At 58.2% G+C, this 22,122-nt stretch overlaps 1 protein-coding gene across 4 annotated transcripts in view; it reads left to right on the forward strand.

Annotated features, from left to right (window-relative positions):
• DHX34 (DExH-box helicase 34) overlaps positions 1-22,122 on the forward strand; it is a 32,877-nt gene that overhangs the window by 6,010 nt on the left and 4,745 nt on the right. For all 4 annotated transcript variants that reach the window (XM_045845292.1, XM_045845291.1, XM_045845295.1 and 1 more), the window contains exons 3-14: positions 2,703-3,014; positions 5,302-5,556; positions 7,678-7,780; positions 9,121-9,338; positions 12,108-12,282; positions 14,040-14,233; positions 14,801-14,902; positions 16,485-16,724; positions 16,949-17,122; positions 17,492-17,609; positions 18,807-18,913; positions 21,282-21,569. In XM_045845292.1, coding sequence (XP_045701248.1) covers positions 2,703-3,014; positions 5,302-5,556; positions 7,678-7,780; positions 9,121-9,338; positions 12,108-12,282; positions 14,040-14,233; positions 14,801-14,902; positions 16,485-16,724; positions 16,949-17,122; positions 17,492-17,609; positions 18,807-18,913; positions 21,282-21,569 — 2,286 coding nt within the window. The remainder of the gene's footprint in view (positions 1-2,702; positions 3,015-5,301; positions 5,557-7,677; positions 7,781-9,120; positions 9,339-12,107; positions 12,283-14,039; positions 14,234-14,800; positions 14,903-16,484; positions 16,725-16,948; positions 17,123-17,491; positions 17,610-18,806; positions 18,914-21,281; positions 21,570-22,122) is intronic.

Consider the following 22,122-nt stretch of genomic DNA (forward strand, 5'->3'; position numbering starts at 1 on the left):
ACGAAGATTCATCAGTCTTTTTCCTAGGCAGCCATAAAAAAGAATGAGGTCCCATCCTGCCTCTACCACTTAGAAATTGTTATTCAAGTGAGAATGCTCCCAGCCCAGGAGAAGGCCTGTATTGTCAGTAGACAGCCCTGTGAATTTTCACAAGTTGAATATATTTGTGTGATCAGCACCCAGATTGTTTTAAAAAAAAGACTCAAACTCACTTGCCCGGACCGTGAGGCTCAGTTAGTCGGGCGTCATCCTGCAAAGCTAAAGGTCACCAGTTCGATTCCCTTCCCAGGCAGGGCACAGAACCAGGTTGTAGGTTCGGTCCCGGGTCAGGTTGCGTATCAGGGGCCACCCATCGATGTTTCTCTCCCTCCCTTTCTCCCCTCTGTCCAAAATTAAATAAGTAAAATCTCTAAAAACATCAGACTTACCAGCACCCCAGAAATGCTTTTCCCGTTACTACTTGGAGGCCCCCAGGGTCATCACTGTTCTTAGTGACAGATGATCACCTTAGTGCTAGGTTATCACACGGGAGTTACTGATAGGTTATCACAGACTGTTTTTGCCTCTTACTGTTCGTAAGTGGAATTAGAAAGTATGTTCTCCTTTGCGCCTGCCCTCTGTTGCTCGGTGTTGGTTGTGTGAGGTTCATCCACTGTGACCGTGTGGTCCCAGTGCTATACAGTAGCCCGTCGTGACGGCCACGGATATCTGTCCCCTCAGCTGCTGATGGGAATTTGGAGGGTTTCCAGTTTCAGGCTCTTGTGAATGGTGCCACAGTCAGCATTTTGTTTTTTTAATTTTTAAAAAAGATTTATTTATTTATTTTTAGAGAGGGAAGCGAGGGAGAAAGGGGGGGGGGGAGAAACATCAATGTGCGGTTGCTGGGGGTTATGGCCTGCAACCCAGGAATGTACCCTGGCTGGGAATCGAACCCGAGACACTTTGGTTCACAGCCCGCACTCAATCCACTGAGCTACGCCAGCCAGGGCTTATTTTTTTTAATTTTTTAAGATTTTATTTATTTATTTTTAGAGAGGCAAAGGGAGGGAGAAAGAGAAGGAGAGAAACATCAATGTGTGGTTGCCTCTCGTGCGCCCCTTACTGGAGACCCGGCCCGCAACCCAGGCCTGTGCCTCGGCTGGGAATCGACCCCGTGACACTTTGGCTCACAGGCTCCACCAGCCGGGAGCATTTTATGACACACATGCCTGTTGGGGACTCTTGGGGACTGCTTTTGTTGGGTGTATATCTAGGGGAGGGACACTGCCAAACCGTTTTGCAGCGCAGTCGTGCCGACGTACCCTCTCACCGGCAGCACATCCTGTGGCATCACCAGCACTTGCTGCAGTTCACCTTTCCCACGGTAGCTTTTCTGGTGGCTGTGGAGCGGCACCACATTCTGGTTTGAGGTGTGGGTTTTCATTCGCATCTCCTTGGTGATGAAGGGCACTAAGCACCTTCTCCTGTACTTATTGGCCATTTATTTTGCAAAGCCTGTTTTGTGAAGCGTCTGTTCGAGCCTTTTTCCCGTTTGTCTTTTGCATTGTCTGTCTTTTTGGTCTTGATTTATGGGCCTGTATTGGTTCTGAGTAAGAGTCCTCAGTAGCATTGATGTATTGCAAATATTGGCTCTTACTTGGTGATTTCTTTTATCTTTTAAAAAAATTTTATTTTTGCAAATACATTTTAATAAATGTGTTTGACCAGCCTACCAATATAATTGTTAAGTTTTACAGTCAATAAATACATATTTTAAAAAATGACGTGATTTTTCCCTGGCTGGAGTAGCTCAGTGTATTGAGCTCGGGCTGCAAACCAAAGCATTGCAGGTTCGATTCCCAGTCAGGGCACATGCCTAGGTTGCAGGCCACGGCCTCCAGCAACCACACATTGATGTTTCTCTTTCTCTCTCTCTTTCTCCCTCCCTTCCCTCTCTAAAAATAAATAAATAAAATCTTTTAAAAAATGACGTGATTTTAACTACTTAAAATTCCTTATTTTACTCTCCCTACTCTATGATTTGCCTTTTACTTTCTGAACGGCACCCTTTGATGACAGAGAGTTTTCATTCAAATATAGTCCAGTCTGTCATTGCCTTTCTGTGGGTGGCAATCTTGGCACTGTTGAAGAACTCTTTGCCTACTTTAAGGTCATGAAGATGTTCTATGTTTTTTCCTAATAACTCTTATGTTTAGCACTGTAATTCGCCCAAAACCGACGTGTGTGCACGTGTGTGCTGTGAGGTCCCACGCTTTAGCTGTTGCCTTTGATGAGCGCCCTCAGTCCTCCCGCCTGCACAGTGAGGATGAGACTAACCCCACCGCCCTATGGCGGTTGTGTGAACTCAGTGGGTTGATATACATGAAGCATTTATAACCACTGGTGCACACAGTGAGGCCTCTAGGAAAAGCTACTTATTAGTATTATAATTACTTAGTGTCATACACCAGGCTCTGCCCCAAATGATTTATGCGCATTAGCACATAAAACCCTCACAGGAGAGAACAGTACGCGTCTGGGGGATGGAACTGCTTGCCCAGTCGATGGCCTGGAGCAGCACGGCTGGGATTCACACCCAAGCGTGTCGGGCCCCGGAGTCTGAGGTGGGGGCGTTTGCTCAGATTTTGTTTTGGGCAGGGCCAGGGGCTGGTGCCCCGGTCTAGGGCCCTCTGCTGACCACCCTCCCCCCACCCCCCACCCAGGTCGGCTACCAGATCCGCTTTGAGAGCACGCGCTCGGCGGCCACCAAGGTTGTGTTCCTGACGGTGGGGCTGCTCCTGAGGCAGATCCAGCGGGAGCCCAGCCTGCCCCAGTACCAGGTCCTGATCGTGGATGAAGTCCACGAGCGCCACCTCCACAACGACTTCCTCCTGGGCGTCCTCCGGCGCCTGCTGCCCCAGCGGCCTGACCTCAAGGTCATCCTCATGTCAGCCACCATCAACATCTCGCTCTTCTCCAGCTACTTCGGCAATGCCCCTGTGGTGCAGGTGCCCGGGAGGCTCTTCCCCATCACGGTCAGTGCTCTTGCTCCCCACCCCCAGGCCTCCCGCCTGGTCTCTGGCCAGACCTGGGCCTGTTCCTTCTCTGCGGCTCTGCTTCCCATCCCTTCAATTAAGGATATTCTCACTCTGCCTTTTCTAAAGCTGCCATTTCTGAGCATTTACATGTGCTGGGAAGAGTGGTGTTTATCAGAGGAGACCCAAAACTGTAAAGGCTCAAATTTTTTTTTAAAGATTTTATCTATTTATTTTTAGACAGGGGAAGGGAGGGAGAAAGAGAGGGAGAGACACACCCATGTGTGGTTACCTATTGAGTGCCCCCTACTGGGGACCTGGCCTGCAACCCAGGCATGTACTCTGATTGGGAATCAAACCCGTGACCTTTTGGTTCGCAGGCTGGCACTCAATCCACTAAGCCACACCAGCCAGGGCAAGGTTCACATTTTAACAGTCCGTCTGGTCCAGGTTAATGGGAACTCAGTTCCATGTGGTCATTCAGGGACCCAGGTTCACTCTTTCTCATTGCTCTCCCATCTCGTAAGGCAGGGTTTCTCAGACTCAGCATTGTTGATATTTTGTGCTGGGTGATTACTAGTTGTGGGGGCTGCCCTGTGTGTTGTGGCATCATTAGCAGCATTCCTGGCTTCTACTTATTAGATGCCAGTAGCAGCCTCCTTCTCCAGGTGTGATAACCAAATATGTCTCCAGATGTTGCCAGATGTTCCTGGCAGCACTACACCGGGTAAGAAGCACTGTCCTAGGTGTCCTGCTCTGTGTGGTCAGGGTCTGTGGGAAGAGGGAAGGAGCCAAAGTCCAGGGAAAGTCCAGTTTGTTTTGAAGCTGGACATGGCCGTGCAGTTGCTTCCATTCTTATTGCTGAGCCCCACGTAGCTGCAAGGGAGGCTGGAGATATACCCCCCCCCCTCTCTCTTGGTGACTGTGCCGGGAAAGACAAGCAGACTTTATGGGGACCACCATGGGTCTCCCACATCACTTGTCATACCCCATCTCATCCTATTCTCACAGCAGCCCCAGGGGCAGGCCTGACTCCATGGCCCTTCATTACGTTTCATTCACCCCCACCTGAGTGCAACTCTTGCTGAAGAAGCTGAAATCCAGAGGCAGGCCTTTTAGGTGAAAGAAAGGGAATTTGATATTCATGAAAAATCTTTTTTTTTTAGGTTCTCTCATAGTTTGCTGTACCCAAAGCTAGGCAGAAATTCTTTTAGCATCCCAACTCTTGGTCCTGAACTTTCAGTCAGCAACTTCTGTCCTGGACTCTCCCCGTTTCTCAACCTATTTGCTAGAGCCTCCATATAGTTTTTGTCCATAATAGTAATGATGACTGTCACAGCTAACATGTATCAAGTGTATACTCTGTGCTCCCTAGTTAACAAACAAGGGCCCATGTGAGTCCCTTGCCACAGCCCCAGTAGCCTGTGCCACAGATTACTGCCACGGAGGTAGAAATGAAGCTCAGAGATGTGAAGTCACCGGCTCCCAGGATGACTCACCGGTGTCAGAGCCAGGACTTGAATCCTGCTCACAGACAGACTGGCCCTGTCCCAGAAGGCTTCTGAATGCTCTTCCAGATCTCCTTCCCCCGCTCCCACCTTCCTGTCTTCCCTGGGTGGGGGGCCAGTGGGGACAGTGCTAATGGGCCCTCTGCCCTCTGGCTTCCTGCTGGCCAGCGGGGAAAGCAGGCAGTTCCCTGCTCTGGCCAGGTGGCTCAGCTTGTTGGAGCATTGTCTTATAACTGAAGGGTCACCGGTTCGATTCCCAGTCAGGGCACATGCCTGGGTTGCGGGCCAGGTCCCCAGTAGGGGGCACATGAGAGAGGCAGCCACACATTGATGTTTCTCAACCTCTTTTTCTCTTTCCCTTCCCCTCTCTCTAAAAGTAAATAAAATCTTTAAAAAAAAAATGGGGTGGGGAGAGTAAGGGTACTTTCTGAAAAAGAATTTCTAGGTTTTTAATCCTCACTGCACTCCTAAAATTCTCTTGTTGAAGTTACCCTGTAAACACAAATGCACACATCATGTGAACAGCTCAACTAATTTTCACCAATTAAATACCTGTATGCAGCCAGCACCCAGATGAAGAAACATCAGACCTTGCCAGCACCCTGGAAGCCTCCCAGTTCCCTGGATCCCTTGTGCTTTGTGTGTGTCCTCCTCACCTGGCTGAGCGTGCTGCTGGCCGCCCACCTGCCCAATCGGTCTTCTCTGCCAGCTGTGGCCCCGTCTCTGCTGCTCTGAGCTGAAGTGACCTGGGCACTCACGCCCGGGCTATCCCCTCACAGGTCGTGTACCAGCCGATTGAGGCGGAGCCGACCGTGTCCAAGTCGGAGAAGCTGGACCCAAGGCCCTTCCTGAGGGTGCTCCAGGCCATTGACAACAAGTACCCACCCGAGGAGCGGGGCGACCTCCTCGTCTTCCTCAGCGGCATGGCGGAGATCAGCGCCGTGCTCGAGGCTGCCCAGACCTACGCCAGCCACACCCAGCGCTGGGTGGTGCTGCCGCTGCACAGCGCCCTCTCGGTGGCCGACCAGGACAAGGTATGGCAAGCAGCCGGGCAGGGTGGGGGTCTGGCTGTGCGTGTGGGGTGGGGGCAGGGTTGGAGGGGCGTAAGGCCATCATGAATGCAGGGCTGCAGGCTGCACAGGGGCTGCTCACATCGTTTGGGCGGGGGTCTGTGCTTGGGTGGGCTCCCTGGTGAGGCGGGAGGCGTTGAGCTTAGCTGTGAAGGACCAGGAGGGTTTGGAGTAAGACAAAGAGGAGGAAGGCAGTCCAGGCGCGTGGACCAGCTTGAGCAAAGGGCTGGAGGGAGAAGCGGTGGGTGGGGCGTGGGGAAAGGTGAGGAGAGCATGTGGCTGGAATGGCGCGGGACCAGGAGAGAGGCCTTTGGATCACTGTATTAGTATTGCTGTGCGACGGATCACCCCCAAACCTAGCAACTTAGGGCAATAAGCACTCATCACTCACGTAGTTTCTGTAGATCAGGAGTTCGGGAGGGGCTTAGCTGGGGGTCCTAGCTGAGGGTCTCTCAGGAGGATGCAGTCAGCTGGGGCTGGGGGCCTCCGTTCCTCTCCACGTGGGCCTCTCCGGGGGGCTGCTTGAGTGTCCTTGCCACATGATGGCTGGTTGTCCCTAAGAGACCAAGACAGCAACCACAACGTCTTCTATGGCCTGGCCTTGGACGTCACAGCCCATCATCTCTGCAGGGTCCCTTAGTTAGGCCAGCGCACCCTGTTCGCTGCGAAGGTGCTGGATGAGGATGAGTGTCCTGGGAGGTGAGACTCTCTGGGACTGTCCTGGAGGCTGACTACGTGGTCACCTCCGGAAAATCCTCTGCAGGCCACCAGTATTGCTTATCGATGAAGATACGCCCTGAGCACCTACTTGGTGCCTCCTCAGGGCTCAGGGGACACACTGGGGGCTGAGATGTGGCCCTTCCCCTGAGGTGGCTGCTGGTCTGTCGGGGGAGATGGATGAACAGCTGGCAGCGTTATAAATGGTAGAGGAAAGCTCCTGAACTCAGAGCACAGTCTTGGTGGATTGAGGAAGGGCTTCCTGGAGGAAGGGGCTTTCAAAACTGAGAGCTGAGAAAGCCCGGCCTAAGCAGGGGGCGGAGAGCAGAGTGGAGCATGTGCTGGGAGTGGCCGGAGTTCTGGCTGCGGCTGACCTCATTTAGTCCTCCCTGCCAGGTCCCGTGGCCCCTGTCATTCCCGCTTTCTGGTGCAGAAGCCGAGGTGCTGGCACAAGTGCAAAGTCACACAAGTGGCAGAGCCAGGCTGTGGACCTCGGCGATTGGCACCAGAGCCCACGCTCTTGACTAGAGGTTGGCGACTTTTTGTGAAGGGCCAGGGAGTCCGCATTTGTAGATTGTGCGGGTCAAGTGTCTCTGTCACAGTGAGTCTGCTGTCACACAGTGGGACAGCAGCTGTGCACTGACCAGGTGAGGCTGTGTGCCATTACCTGCATTTGGTCCCCAGGCCATTTCACTGACTCCTAAGCCACCAGGCTTGACTGTCTCTTCGGTCCAAAAGAAGGGCTTGTGCAAAGAACCTGGGGTGAGAGAAAGACGGGGCAGCTGGGCAGCTCCATACAGGGCAGCTGGGGTCCGAGTTATGAAGGGGAAGCCAGGAGAGATGGGCCTGGAGAGGAGCACAGGGTTAGCCCGCAGTGCCTGGGCCTTGTCCTGAGCACACTGGGGAGCCCTGGGAGGGCTCTGAGCAAGGTGGGCAGCGCCGGTCTGTGCTTCAGCAGATGCCTCTGCCTCGAGGGAAGGGTGCCCTGGAGGGAATAAGTCTAGAGGCCGGAGACCCAGGAGGAAGCTGGAGCAGCATCTGGAGGGAAAGGAGGGGCGTGGACCGGGGCAGGGGCAGTGGGTTTAGGGAGGAGGTTGTGTAATCAGGAAATGTTCACCATGTTCAGGTGTGTCTGGAGCGGGGCGGCGGGGAGGGGTGTGGAGGAGGACCCAGGGCAGCCTGGAGTCTGGTCCAGAATGACGAGCCATCTCTGAGGAGGAGACTTGAGGGGGCAAGAGTTTGAGGGGAGGCACTGCGCTGGTTTAGCCCTATGGGTGTGAGACACCCAGGGGGCGTCCAGGAGGCCCCCAGACACATGGCTGACAAGGGCTGAGTTGGCCCCCATCTCACCTCCTTACTTTCCCCCAGGTGTTTGATGTGGCGCCCCCTGGAGTCCGGAAATGCATCCTCTCCACCAACATTGCTGAGACCTCCGTCACCATCGATGGTATCCGCTTTGTAGTAGATTCGGGTAAGGCTGCCCCCAGCCACCCCGAGGGTGGGGTGGGGGGAAGGGCGTGACTTGGAGGTGCGCAGGCGTGGCCAGACCAGAGCCAGGGAGTAGGTGGCGTTTAGGGCTGTGCAGCAGTGGCAACGCCTTGGTCTCTCTCAGACATTCCGGCTTGCCCCGGCCTCAGGGCCTTTGCACCTACGGCTGCCCTGCATTGAACTGTCTTCCTCCCGGTGTCACAGGGCTCTCTCGTTCATCCCCCGTTCATTCTAGGGCCTGCATGAGTGTCTCCCCTTTCGAGGCCCACCTTGTCCACCTGATCCAAACGGCCTCTCCCTTATCTTGCGCGCCTGCTTTCCTAAAGGAGCTTTGCTTTTCTGCCTGGTATGGGCATCAGATTTTAGATCCGGTGATCTCTTTATGGTCTGCCTTCCCGAATCGACTGCTCTGGAAAGTCAGCGGAGCAGAGTGGTTAGGGGACGCTGGAGACAGCCTGGCCAGTGTGACCACCGTGCGTGTCAGTCTGTTTGTTCGTAAAGGACGGTGCTCCCTCAGTGGGGGGATGAGCTGCGTGGATGCACTGGGGCACTCAGGATGGGGCTTGGCACAGAGCGAATGCTCAGAGTTTCACCCGGGATGCCCAAGATAAAACGTTCCATAATTTTATGTACCATTAAGATTTTAAAATGCTGTCCATTAAACATGGACATGCCATGGATTTTAAAATACATCAGCCCTGGCTGGTGTGGCTCAGTGGATTGAGTATAGTCTGTGAACCAAAGGGTTGCCGGTTTGATTCCCAGTCAGGGCACATGCCTGGGTTGCGGACCAGGTCCCTAGTAGGGGATACATGAGAAGCAATTGCACATTAATGTTTTCCTCTTTTTCTCTCTCCCTTCTCCTCTCCAAAAATAAATAAATACAATATTTTAGAAAATAAAATACATCAGGGACAATACTATATGAAAACAGGTTGGTCTTAGAACTGATGAAATAGAGTGTTGGTTCAGCCGCTGGAGACCAGGGACCTCGTTTGGTCCACAGCTGGACCCCGAGGGCCAAGTGCAGTGCCCGACACACGTGTGTCAGATGTCTGAACCCCTGTACATATAAACGGAGGCCTGAGAAAATAAATGAGAAGATGTGTGCGTGAGGAGATGAGATGCCATTAACGGAATGGCAGGGCTGGGTCCAGAGCAAGCAGTGGGCAGGGGCCAAGTTCATGGAACAGAGAGTCAGTGAGGTGTCCGAGGGTGAAGGGCCAGGGCCAGGGCCAGGCGTGGGCAGGGCCCATGTGGCTGCTGCACACAGACGCCCCCCTGCCCCGCCCCTCACCCCCACTCGCTCCCTCCCCCTCCCAGGGAAGGTGAAGGAGATGAGCTACGACCCCCAGGCCAAACTGCAGCGGCTGCAAGAGTTCTGGATCAGCCAGGCCAGCGCCGAGCAGCGCAAGGGCCGCGCGGGCCGCACGGGGCCTGGCGTCTGCTTCCGCCTCTACGCTGAGTCGGACTACGACGCCTTTGCCCCCTACGCTGTCCCGGAGATTCGAAGGGTAGCCCTGGACACACTGGTGCTACAGGTGAGGCGGGGGCAGGGAGGGCGCTGGTTCCTGAGGCCAGTGCCTGGGGTGGTGGGGGGAGCAGGGGGGGGCGTTTAGAGGGGATGAGTCCCAGGGCTCAGGGCCAGGGAAGGTGGAGCTGGACAGGCCCCTGAGGGGCACTGGGCCCTTCCAAATGCCAGATCCCACATCAAGGGGGCAGTTGTTGCCCAGATGCACAGGGTCATGGGGAGAACCAAGGGTCACAGGAGGAAGAACACAGTCACGGGCAGACTGAGTCAGAGTGCTTTCAGCCACCCCAGAAAACCAGTCAGGAAGTGGCTGTCACAGTAAAACCGGGGCTTCTCCGGTCCTGCGGTGGCACAGCTCACGTCTCAGCCCTGAGTCTCGCTCAGCTCAGGCACGTTCGCCCGCTCAGAACTGTTGCTCCCAGGTTGGCAGGCAGCTTCCTTTACTCGGGGCCAGGCCCCTGCCCTCTCCTGGCCCCGTCACGTCCCCGGGGGTGTCGGAGGGGTGTCCGCATCGTCGTCAGCCATCCAGCAGGAGGGAAGGAGCGTGGGTTGGGGGCTTCACGGGCCAGTTCTGAGGGTGGCGTGCCTCCCTTCCTCTCCCCCTGCCAGAGCTCTATCCCCACCACACCTCCCTGCAGGGGGGCTGGGCGTGTGAGTGGCACAACCCAGTCCCTTGCTATGGGTGCCACACGCCGATAGTTTCTATTTGTTTGAGTTTATTTCTTATAAATCTGGTTGTGACCCACCTCATGGAGTTCCTGACCTGCATGACCCGCTGTTGGAAAAACACTGGCTTAAACAAGAAGGAAAAAGGGCCGGTTTTATACATGCCCAGAAGGCCTGAGAGACAGGGCCTTCCCGGGGCTTGGTTGTTTAAATGGTTCAGTGGTGTCATCAAGGACCCGGGCCTTTCTGTCTTTGCAACCTCAGCTCATCAGTGGCTCTCCTGATGATAATGACCATAACGACGCTGATGACAAAAAGCACTGACCTAGTGCTCGCTGGAGGCTGGGCTGTACCCCAAGGGTTTTATGTATGTAATTTTTAATCCTCACGAAAACTCTCTGGGGCACGTAATCTTGTTTCGATGTATGGACAAGGAAGTGGATGCAGAGAAAGGTTAGGTACCTTGACCCAGGTCACACAGCTGGCAGAGCCCGATTCCCCCTGAGGCTGTCCGGCCCCAGGCCTGCCCCTGGATCGCGGTCTGGCTCCGACAGCCATGGGTACCACCTCCTCCTCCTCCGCCCTCCAGAGACCGGGGCAGCCAGCTGCGCCTCTCTGTGGGTCTGTTTTAAGGCCACAGGAACCTTTCCCAGAAGCACTCTGGCCAATTTCCCAACCTGTCTTGTCGGCAGAATTGGGTCACCTGTGTCCACTCTGGGACCTGTAATTGCCCAGGGCGTGGCATTGCCAGACTGACCGTGGCACTGATTCTCAGCCCCAGCTACACCAGGAGGGCTTATACCAGGAGAGCTTACAAAAAATCCACCCACCACCCAGAGCTTTTGTTTGTTTATTTTTTTAAAGATTGCATTTTGTTTTTAGAAAGAGAGAAAGAGAGGGAGAGAAACATCAATGTGTGGTTGCCTCTTGCGCGCCCCCTTCTGGGGACCTGGCCCACAACCCAGGCATGTACCCTGACTGGGAATTGAATCTTATGACCCTTTGGTTTGCAGGCTGGCACTCAATCCACTGAGCCACACTAGCCAGGGCCAGAGCTTTTAATTTAGAGGTATTTTAATGGGGAGTGGGTGATCTCCCAGGTAACATCAGGGTTTGGTGGATGGCCAGATGTCTGGTGGCCTCCAGATCAGGGCCAGGCGAGCAGGTCCCCTCCCTGGAAGACTTGGGCTGAGCCCCTGGGCTCTCTGAGCTTTCTTCCGGCTCTCTCCTAGTCTCGTGAGTTGCCATTGCAGGCCTGGTGATGAGTGTGTGTTTCGCTTCATTCACCCACCACCCGATGCCCCTCTGGCCTCTGAATTCATGGGGATTCTTTGGTTGAAAACAAGAGAAACCCAGCTCTAAGTCTTGTAAGCAGGAAGGAGGATTTTATGGATTTGCATATCCATTTTGCGGGGAGGTCTAGCTTAGGAACAATTAAGGATTTCTCCATCTGCGGTGGGTGGGCTAATTTCCAGGCAATGAAAGAATAACCACAGTGTCTCTGAGCTTCTGTCCTGGCCCCTCACAACCAGAGAGGATGCTGGAATTTCTCTCTCCTAGCTCTAGCTTGCAGAGTCCCAGAGAAGGATTCTCATTGGGCCAGCTCAGGTCATGTGCTCATTCGTTAGCCAATCACTATGATCAGGGGCTGAGGAACCTTGCTTGGTCCAGCTTAGAGCATGCGCCCATGCTATGGCCAGGGTCTGGGAGAAAAAGTGCTGGCCAGACAGATGGTGGGCTTCCTCCCCTGCCTCTGTACAGTGGGCCTTGATATTGTTTATTTTTTCTAGACTTTATTTATTTAGTTTTAGAGAGAGGGGAAGAGAGGGAGAAAGAGAGGGAGAGAAACATCAATGTGTGGTTGCCTCTTGTGTGCTCCCTACTGGGGGTGGGGAGACCTGGCCTGCAACCCAGGCATGTGCCCTACTGGGAATCGAACCGGTGACCCTTTGGTTCACAAGCCTGCTTTTGTTCTCAGTCCACTGAACTACACCAGTCAGTTGCTGATATTGGGGGTTTTCGAGTTTCATGAGTTTGTGATCCGTGAGCCCTCTCAGGGCTGCACAGTGGCTCATGTGTCCCCCATTCCTGGGGGCTTTGGCTCTCATTCCAGATGAAGAGCATGAGCGTGGGAGACCCCAGGACCTTCCCCTTCATTGAGCCCCCACCACCAGCCAGCCTGGAAACGGCCATCCGCTACCTCCGGGACCAGGGGGCCCTGGACAGCTCAGAGGCCCTCACCCCCATCGGGTCCCTGCTGGCCCAGCTGCCTGTGGATGTCGTGATTGGTGAGGACGACCCCCCACCTTGGGGTGACCCTCGGGGCACCGGGTGGGTGCAGGGCACTGCTTGCCCCCTGGTGCCTGGGGGACAAGCCTGGTCCTTCTCCCGGCCTGTTCCTTCCGTCACAAGGTCCCCTGTGCGGGACTGTGCTCCAGGCGCCAGGGAGACAGCGGCAAACAAACAAGCATCTCTCTGTACAGCCCGTCCCAGCTCCGCCCTGGTGCTGCCCTTTGCGGTAGGTGGCAGGAATTTCAGAACTCTCTCTTCCCCATTCGGGGTCAGCCCTGCCCTCCTGAGTAGCACGCTGACTCGCTGACTCAGGCCCTTCATCCTGCCTGATTCTCCTGACTCAGGACATTCCAGCTGCACCGACAGCCTGTAGCCCACAGAGCAGTCCCAGTAGGGCCCGGCCCCGCAGTGCCATTTCCTGGGGACGATGCTCACAGAACTTCTGTGTGAACCTCGTTCAGGCTGTGCCCTTGCGCCGTGCTGGGGCTTCGGCGGGCAGGAGTTGGAGACTGCCGCCTCTGAGGCTGCATTCCCCATGTGCTGGTGAAAGGCTTTAGGGACCTGGTATCATTTCATTCGCACATAGTGAGGGCAGTGCCTCGGGCCCCTCTCTGTACCGATGAGGAAACTGAGGCTTGGCGGGGGCTCGGGGGAGGCGCAGGTCTGTGCCTGAGGGAGCGGGACGAACCTGCCTCAGAGCCCGGAGTTGTCAGGGCGCTACGTGTGCGTCAGGCACGTCACCTGCCACCTCCCACGGGGGAGGCACGGGTGGCGCTCGCCGTCCACGAGGAAGCGAGGCTCAGAGAGAGGCTGGGGCCCGCTCGCCCAGGGTGCTGCAGGGGGGAGAGCCGGGAGGCACTCCCCAGGCGGTCCCTTGGTCACCACTGGTCCCAGCCCTGCCAGGCGGTGAACAGAGGTGGCCCAGTGCTGGGAGGCTCTGGGCCCAGATGGCTCGGTCACCGGCCGGGCACTGTTAGCGCCTCGCAGGGTGAAACACAGTCATCCTCACAGCAGGTGGACGCCATTGTCACCCCCGTCACAGACAGGGACATTGAGGCAAAGAGGATGGGGACTCGCCTGAGGTGACAGAGCTAGGGGCCTGGGACAGACTTGTTTCACTGCTTGCCTTTACGTAACAAGGCTACATGTTTGGCAGGAACTTTCTGGAAAGGCAGTCAGTGGGACCCATGGGGGTGAGTCAGACGCATGACGTACAAGCCACTAACCACAGGGCATGTCTGAGCATTGGAAATGTGTTTTCACCTCGCTGTGACACTGTTCCTCCTGCTTCCCTTCCTTCTCCGTCCTTCCTGTCCCCTGCTGCCTTCCCCTCCCCCGCCCCCCTCTCCATCTTCCCCTGCCTCCCCGTGTCCAATTACATAAAGTCGGCAGGACAGGATTCCTCCTGAGACAGGTGCGAAAGCCAGCACCTGCTGTGTGCCAGGCAGGCCAGGCTACAGCTGGCATGGCGTCCCGTCCTGGGGGCGGACAGAGGCCCGTGGCAGGTCAGAGTCGGTGCCGGGAAGAACAGAGAGCCGGGCACGTGGGGAGGGCGTGCTGGGGGAGCCGGTCGTGAAGAGAAAAGCAGTAGCCAGTGCCTAGGCAGTGCCCACCACGTGCCTGCCCCAAGTGGGGAAACGGAGGCCTTGCCCGAGGTCACACGACCGGAAGGCATAGTCTGCCCATCTGGCTGTGGAGACCCTTCGTGGGCGGCCTGGAGGGAGGGAGGCTCAGCTCGCTGCCCGCCCCCCAGGGAAGATGCTCATCCTGGGCTCCATGTTCCACCTGGCGGAGCCCGTGCTCACCATCGCAGCTGCACTCAGCGTCCAGTCGCCTTTCACCCGCAGCGCCCAGAGCAACCTGGAGTGTGCGGCTGCGCGGCGGCCCCTGGAGAGTGACCAGGGCGACCCCTTCACGCTCTTCAATGTCTTCAACACCTGGGTGCAGGTGAGGCTGGTGGCAGGGCCACACCTGTCTGTCCGTCCTTCTGCACAGGGTCAGGGCCTGCCTGAGGCTCTGGCTCCTCATCATGCCCCCCACCCCAGCCCTCGGACCCCAGCATCCTCGGACCAGCTGGTCAGAGCTCAGGCTGGAGGGGCGCCTGTGTTTCTAAAGTACTGGTTAAAACCAGTGCCGTCAAGAGAAATTCCAGATTATCCCGAAACACGTTCCCTGAGCCCCCACTCTGGGCCTGGCCCTGTGCCGGGCAGTGCCGGGGACCCCGCCCTCCTGGGGCTCACAGTCCAGTGCAGGAAGCCAGACATGTCCCTATACAGTGACCACCCAGGATGGGCTGAGCGAGTGGGAGGGGGTGTCTGAGCCAGTGTGGTCTGGGAGGGCTTCCTGTAGGAAGGGGGCAGCAGCACTGAGACCTGGAAGAAGGAAGGAAGCTGGTGTCAGGGAGGGCCGACAGGGCTCCTACCTGCCTTGCATCCTCCCAGAGGCTGGTGTTCAGACCCAGGCTGGGGTGGTCTGGGTGGGAGGCCCTGCCACCTTGTGTGTGCCTCCACCCAGGTGAAATCTGAACGGGGCGGAAACTCGCGGAAGTGGTGCCGCCGCCAGGGCATAGAGGAACACCGGCTGTATGAGATGGCCAACCTGCGGCGCCAGTTCAAGGTGAGGCTCAGGGCATGGGAGGGGGCAGACCCACCCAGGTGGACAAGGAGGCCAGGGGTGGGGGAGGCAGAGCGAGTGCCCCCAGCACACTCCAGAGCACAGAGTGAGCAGGACCCCACCCTGCATGCACCTCCCCCACCATGGATGACCAGGCGAGTGGGTGGAAATCCAGGAGGGCTCCCAGGGGTGGAGTACAGGGCCAGCTGTCCTGTGCCGCATCCTCAGGAGCAGCCGCGGCTTCTGGAGCAGGGGGCTGAGCTGGCTGCACCCAAAGGCCAAGTGCTGGGCGGCAGTGCAGGGCAGTAGTTGGAGGCGCTGCATCTGAACTGGATGTCCCAGCAGCAAATCCCAGCTCTGCCATTTGCTGGCCTTGTGACCCTGGGCAAGTGGCTGTGGGCCCCTCTGGGCCTCGGCTCCGCCCCCGAAACCGGGAAGGTAACACACCCGCCTCAGACGGCCCGTGGGGCTTCCAGGGGTTAGTGCGTGGAGGAGGGCCCGCAGGTGGTCTCTTACGAGGGTCCGCTGTGTTATTCTCATCACGTGGCCCTGCCCCTCACTGGTGCCGCTGATACTCTGTGCTCGTCCTTCCCCTCGAGAATGAGAAGGTCCACGTCGTACATCTCAGTGGTCTTGCGTGTGCCGCCGAGGGGTGGAAATGAAATGCAAGCGCCCCTGGGGCTACCCGTTCCCTTTGGTGGCAGGTGGGCAGATCGAGACCCAGAGTAGGCGGTCACCTGACCAAGGCGTCTCACATACTTTCAGGGGATCCCCATCTCGGGGACCAGCAACGTCCTGACCATTCTCATGTCTTTCAGCCTCTGTGGCTTCCTAGAGTTGTGGTTCAACCTTGGGTGGGACCCAGACACCGCTCGCTCTCTCTCACCCTGTCTCCCCCCCGCCACACACACACATATTCTACATCCTTCGTTGGTTGGGGCTCAGGGAGAAACAGGGTCCAGCCCAGCGAGGTCAGCGAAGACCCCTTTCACAAAGCTGCATGCAGAGGGGAGGGCTGGGCGCCCCGATGCTCATCAGAATCCCCCAGGGTCTGTTAAACCCGAGCTCCTGACCCCGCCAAGATTCTGAGTGCGTCTTCTGGGAAGGGGCCCAGCACTTGGCATTTTCACACCTTCCGTGTCCCAGACGCTGCTGCTGGCTGGAGGACCACCCTCTGAGACACCCACGGGGCTGGGACAGGCCGAGGCCTGACCGGAGCCGTGACAGGCAGGAGCCCAGGGAAGACCCTGGGGGATGGCCACGGCCCCTCCTCTCCTCCTGTCTCCCGCCCGTCCCCGGCCCAGGCGTTCGTTGGCCAAGAGCAGCGACACCGCACTTTCCTGGGGCGGCCGTCCATGTCCCCACGGTGCAAAGTTGCTCTCATCTGGCGCATTTCAGCCCCTGGCAGCCCTGGCAGGGAGGTACTAGGAGTGTCCCCATTTTGCGCTGGAGAAAAATTGTGGCTCAGAAGGGTGATGTCGCCTGCCAGCAAGGGCAGGCCCCACACTCGAACCCGCGTCTAGGTCCAGAGCCCACCTGCTCGGTCTGCCCTGTGCCCCCTCACTTGGGCCCCATCTTCCCCCAGGAGCTGCTGGAGGACCACGGGCTGCTGCCCGGGACCCAGGCCCCGAAGCCGGGGGACAGCTACAGACGGCTGCAGCAGCGCCGGGAGCGCCGGGCGCTGCACCAGCTGAAGCGGCAGCACGAGGAGGGCGGGGCGCGCAGGCGCAAGGTGCTGCGGCTGCAGGAGGAGCAGGAGGGCGGCTCCAGCGATGAGGACCGGGGCACAGCCACCCGGGGGGCTGATGACAACGTGGACATCCAGGTGGGGCACCACAGGGCTGTCTGGGGCCTGGGGCGGGAGGTGGCAGAGTTGACCACAGCGAGGACAGCATCCTTTCCTGGGGGTCGGAGGGGACACGGCCCTGCCCTCACACGGAGGACAGGTGTCTGTGCGGAGGGCCCGGCCCCAGCAGTCCGCAGAGCCCCTTGGGTCCAGGTGTCCTACTACAAGCCCCTTGGGACCCACTGCCCCCGCGTTCCCGCCAGGATGTGAAGTTCAAGCTGCGGCACAACCTGGAGCAGCTGCAGGCCGCCGCCAGTTCGGCCCAAGCGCTGACGCGGGACCAGCTGGCTCTGCTGAAGCTGGTGCTGGGCCGGGGCCTCTACCCACAGCTCGCCGTCCCGGACCCATTCAACGGGGGCCGCAAAGACTCTGACCAGGTGCGCCCCCTTCCTGCTCCCATCCCCGTGCACATGTGTTGCCCATTAGTCTGGCATACAGTCCCCAAACCCGCTCTGTGCTGGGGACGTGGCCTTGGCTGAAGCAGCCCTGGCCCTGCCCTCATGGGGGCACAGTGCAGACGCATGACCCAGGGGTCGGGGCTGTGGTGGGGCGCACAGGGCTGGGGGAGCACAGAGGGGCCCAGACCGGCCTGGGAGGGCTCAGCAGGGCGCCCTGAAGGGGGGACTCCTGAGCTGAGCCTCGGAGGAGGGAACCTGGCTAGGGCGAGGAGGAAGAGCATTCTGGGCAGCGGGAAGAGCATGTCCGGGGTCTCTGTGGTCACCTGGCGCTGCCTTTGGCCCCTGCAGATCTTCCACACCCAGGCCAAGCAGGGCACCGTGCTGCACCCCACCTGTGTCTTTGCCAGCAGCCCTGAGGTGCTACACCCGAAGGAGCCGGAGGCCAGGGCCGGGGAAGGGAGCCGAGGTACCGTGCGCCCGAGCAGGGAGGGGCCCCTCATTGTCCCTGTTCCCTCTCATTCCCCGCCACACTCTACCTTTGCTGCGGCTGCTGAGATGGGACCTGCAGGCACGGCGAGGTCACCTCCACACTGAGCCTCCCCCTCCCCGTGGTGGCCTGGGCAGACCTCAGCGCAGTGGCCATCCCCAGGGACTGAGTTTTTAACCCGTCAGGAGATCCCTCCGTGAGCTCTGAAACTCCCTGACTTTGTCCTGCCCCGGGCCCTCCTGGCCCCCCGCAGACACAGAAGGTGGAGTTCGGGCCTGAGATCCGACTGCCTTCAGTCCCACCTGTGAAAGCCGTCTCACCCAACGGCTGCCAGGCCGGGCTGGGCCCCAGCCCGGGCGCCCCTCGGAAGGCTTGGGGATGCAGCTCATTTTTTTCCTCATTTGCAAACGAAACATTCTATATGAACTCAAAAAGATAAGGTTTTAATTTTATTTTTTAAAGGTTTTATTTATTTATTTTTATAGAGAGGGAAGAGAAAGAGAAAGACAGAGAAACATCAATGTGTGGTTGCCCCCCACACGCCCCCTACTGACGACCTGGCCTGCAACCTAGGCATGTGCCCTGACTGGGAATTGAACTGGCGACCCTTTGGTTCACAGCCTGTGCTCAGTCCACTGAGCCACACCGGCCACAACAGGTTTTAATTTTAAACATCAAAGATAGAATTGGACACTTACCATTTCTAACTGCTATAAATTACTAGTCAGTTTACCCTCTTCTCATTACATTGTCTTTATTCTTCTTTTTAATTTTGAAAATGTGTATACATCATCCGGGTAGACAAGCCCCTCACCAGCTTCTGTGGCCGCCAGCATCTGCTGCCCTTCCTTTCTGCTGGAGCATGTTAAATTATATTTCGGACATCACATCACTTAGTAATAATAATGATGATGATGACTGGGTTTTGGCATTACCACAATGCTGTTGTCACTCCTGACAAAATTAACTTTTTCATACCTCCAAGTAGCCAAAGTCACATTCCATATGACAAAGTCTTTGAAACTAAATCGCAGGCGTTCGATCGTTATGAGCGTGCCCTTCCCAGGGACGGGCAGACGGCCCTGGGGGGCAGGCAGCCCTGGGGGTGGGCGCGGAAGGGGCGGGAGGGGAGGTCCTGGGCAGGGTGGGCCTGAGCCGTCCGATCCACCCTTTCAGACGACAGGGACAGGATGAGCAGCAGGCACCAGCTCCTCACCTTCGTGTCGCTGCTGGAGACCAACAAGCCGTACCTGGTGAACTGTGTCCGCATCCCCGCCCTCCAGGTGGGTCCCTGCCCCGCCTTCCAGCTCCCAGCTGCGGTGACTGGGTCCCCGGGGCTGGGGCACAGGCTGGGGCCTGCACAGTCACCTTCCCGGCTGGCTGCCAGTGGCAGCGGCAGGCCTGGCCGGCTGCTGTCCTTCCACCCGGGCCCCCCACTGACAATTCCCTGCCGAGCGCCTGCCTTGCACCAGCGCTACTGAAGGTGCTGAGGACACAGCAGTGAACCGAACCGGACTGGTCCGGCCCTCTGGGAGCTGCCGTCTAGCAGGGGAGGGTGGACCACAGCAGGAAACTAGGGCCGTACTCCATGAGGGGTTCAAGGGTGATGCGGGGTCCAGGAAATGAAGAATGGAGTGAGGAGATTAGGAGGGTGGGATGCGGGGTGAGGGTAGGGGACAGGGTCTACTGTGGAGTAAGGCCACCTGGGTGGGCCTCATGGAGAAGGTGCAGCTGAGCAAAGACCTGGAGGGAGGGAGCCTCGGGGACCCCTGGGAGAAGGGAGTCCTGCCTGGCAGCAAGTGCACAGGCCTTGAGGCGTACACCCCTGGGTGTGCACAGGGAGCAGCTGGAGCAGTGGGTCGGGGAGGGGAGAAATTAGGGGAGACGAGGTCAGAGAGGTCAGCGAGGCAGGTGAGACTGGGGCCAGGCTGTCCCCCTGAGGGTTTGGGGCAGAGCTGGGACAGGGTCTGACGAGGGGGGAAGCCAGGAGGCGGGAGGGGATGGTGGCCGGGCTGGGCGTGTCCAGACTGCGGCTACACTGTGTGTGTGCGCGCGGGCAGCCAGGGAGCGGGTCCCGAGGGCGGGAGTGGCTGCACCGTGCCTGCTGCCCTGTGGTTCTGGGACTGGCTGTGACTCTCACGTTAGCCGTGGAGACGAGCTCTGGGGGGGCTGGGTTGGAGGCGGGCCACACCACTGTCCTGAGCCATACGGTGAGCGAGTGAGTGGCCGGGCCAAAGTGCCAGCGCCACACACTGTGGGTGTCCGCTTCCCAGGACACCCTCACTTCGACCCTGGGGAGTGTCAAGGGAAGAGAGAAACCCCCCAAACTCAGGAGATTTCTGCCGATGCTGTGATTCCCACGGACTCCGTGGAAACCAGCTCTCAGCCGCCTAGCCACACTCGTTTGCCCATTCGCGGAGCGCCTGCCTCCCTGCGGATGCTGAGTGCGCGTCTCGGGGCTGGGGGTGCGGTCGTGATCAGAAGTGATCGTGGGCTCACACACGAGTTGGGGAGCCAGATGGGGCATAGAAACAGCTCTGAAGGAGGGATCCAGGTGCTCTGGGGCGGGGCCAGGCGGTGGCCGTCAGTGGGACCTCGGGGAGGAAACGGAGGTGCGGACTGCTAATGCGGCCTCGCCTTCCCCGCAGTTTGTTCACGGTGGGGAGCTGGAGGCAGGCCCTGCCGCTGATAGAAAGCATGTTGGGCCCCCCATTCCATTGCCCAGCCCCTAAAACACCGACCCGGGGTCAGTCCTGCCCCACCCACTCCCCTTCCCCATCCCATGGAATTTCCCCAACAAGCGATGATGGTTTTTCAAACAAGTTGAAGGGAGTATGTGGTGACCACTCACACCCTTCATTCCCAAGACCCTTCAAGTGATATTGGTCTTTTGCTTGATGACATATCTGTCCTCTGTCCATTCACCACCCACTTCAGTAGGTGGGTTTCCAAGTAAGTTGCCCACCTCAGTGCCCTTTGCTCCCAAACACTTCCACTGCACCCGGCAGCTAGCACCCCAGACTCTTGAGTGTATTTGAGGGCGAAGTGTACACAGAGGGACGTGGGCAAATGCTGGGGACATCATTTGATGAGGGCTGACAAGGGCGTACACGCATGCAGCCCCAGCCTGTGCAGATGGGGCCTCCTCCCCCGGCTGTCTGCCCCCGACCCGGGGAACGGCCACCCTGCTTAGAGGGTTCTCCCGTTTCACTCTCTGGTCCTGATTCGTCTGTCTCCCCAAGTGCAATGTCGGCTCCGGGGGGCGGGGGCTCAGTCTGTCCCTTTCACACTTGTGCCTCCAGCAGCTGGAAGAGTGCCTGGCACAGAGCAGGCGTGTGGCGGGTGTTTGCTGATGAGGTGGATGGATGGGTGAGGGGCAGACGGGTGCATTGGCCAGACAAGTGGATGGAGAGGTGGGGGGATGGGTGGAACTGATGGGTACATTGGATGGACAGGCAGATTGATGGACAAGGGGGTGGGGTGGACAGGGGGATGGGTGGGCAGGGGGATGGGTGGAGAACCGATGGGTACATTGGATGGACAGGGGGGCGGGTGAATGAGTGGGTGGGCAGGGACCCCGCCAGGTGGGCGCCCCTCTAAGATGCGCCCTGCCCCTCACCCGCTGCCTGTTTTCCGCCCCCTCTCTTCCAGTCTCTCCTGCTGTTCAGTCGGGCCCTGGACACCAATGGTGACTGCTCCCGTCTGGTGGCTGACGGCTGGCTGGAGCTCCAGCTCGCCGACACTGAAGGCGCTGTCCGGCTCCTGGCGGCTTCCCTGCGTCTCCGGGCCCGCTGGGAAAGTGCCCTGGACCAGCAACTGGCCCATCAGGCCCGAGGGCGGCGGCAGCGGGAGGATGAGGAAGACGAGGAGGAGGCTCCCGTCAACCGCCAGGAGGTGGCAGTGCTGAGCAGGGAGCTGCTGCAGTTCATGGCATCCAAGGTACCCACTGCTGGGGGGCGGCGCCACCCTTGGCCCTTGGGGCGTCTGCCACAGGGATAAGGCTTCTGGTTCACTGACTGTGGGCACATTTGGGGGGTTTCAAACCCGGGAGGTGAGGACAAACCAAGGCCACACAGATGGTAAGGGTGGGAGCCAGGAGCTGACCGTGGTGCCTGGCTCCAGAGCCCACACGGCCAGCCGTGGAGCCCTCAGTCAGCAGCCGCTCACTGAGCAGCCTGGGCATGTGGCGGGCAGGGGCACCCCACTGCAGTTAGGGCTGGTAGGACAGGGCAGGGGGGGACTGTAGGGTGCTTACTCATGGAGAACAGACAGGAAGATCCGTGGGGAGCAGATGTGAAACCAACCCCCCACCTCTTAAGTGGGAGTGGGGAATTGACATTGATTTTACTACGTGTAGCAGGGGTAGGGGAGAAGGGTGCAATCCAGGATGACTTCCTGGAGGAGTGGAGGGACCCAGTGAACTGGAGAGAGAGGAAGAGGCTGACATGCTGGGGGAAGGAGGGGCAAGGTGGCCAGACCCACACCCTGGCTG

This window comes from Phyllostomus hastatus, unplaced genomic scaffold (genome assembly GCF_019186645.2).
Source record: "Phyllostomus hastatus isolate PE091 unplaced genomic scaffold, TTU_PhHast_1.1 phas_contig_468, whole genome shotgun sequence".
In the NCBI taxonomy this organism is placed as follows: Eukaryota; Metazoa; Chordata; class Mammalia; order Chiroptera; family Phyllostomidae; genus Phyllostomus; species Phyllostomus hastatus.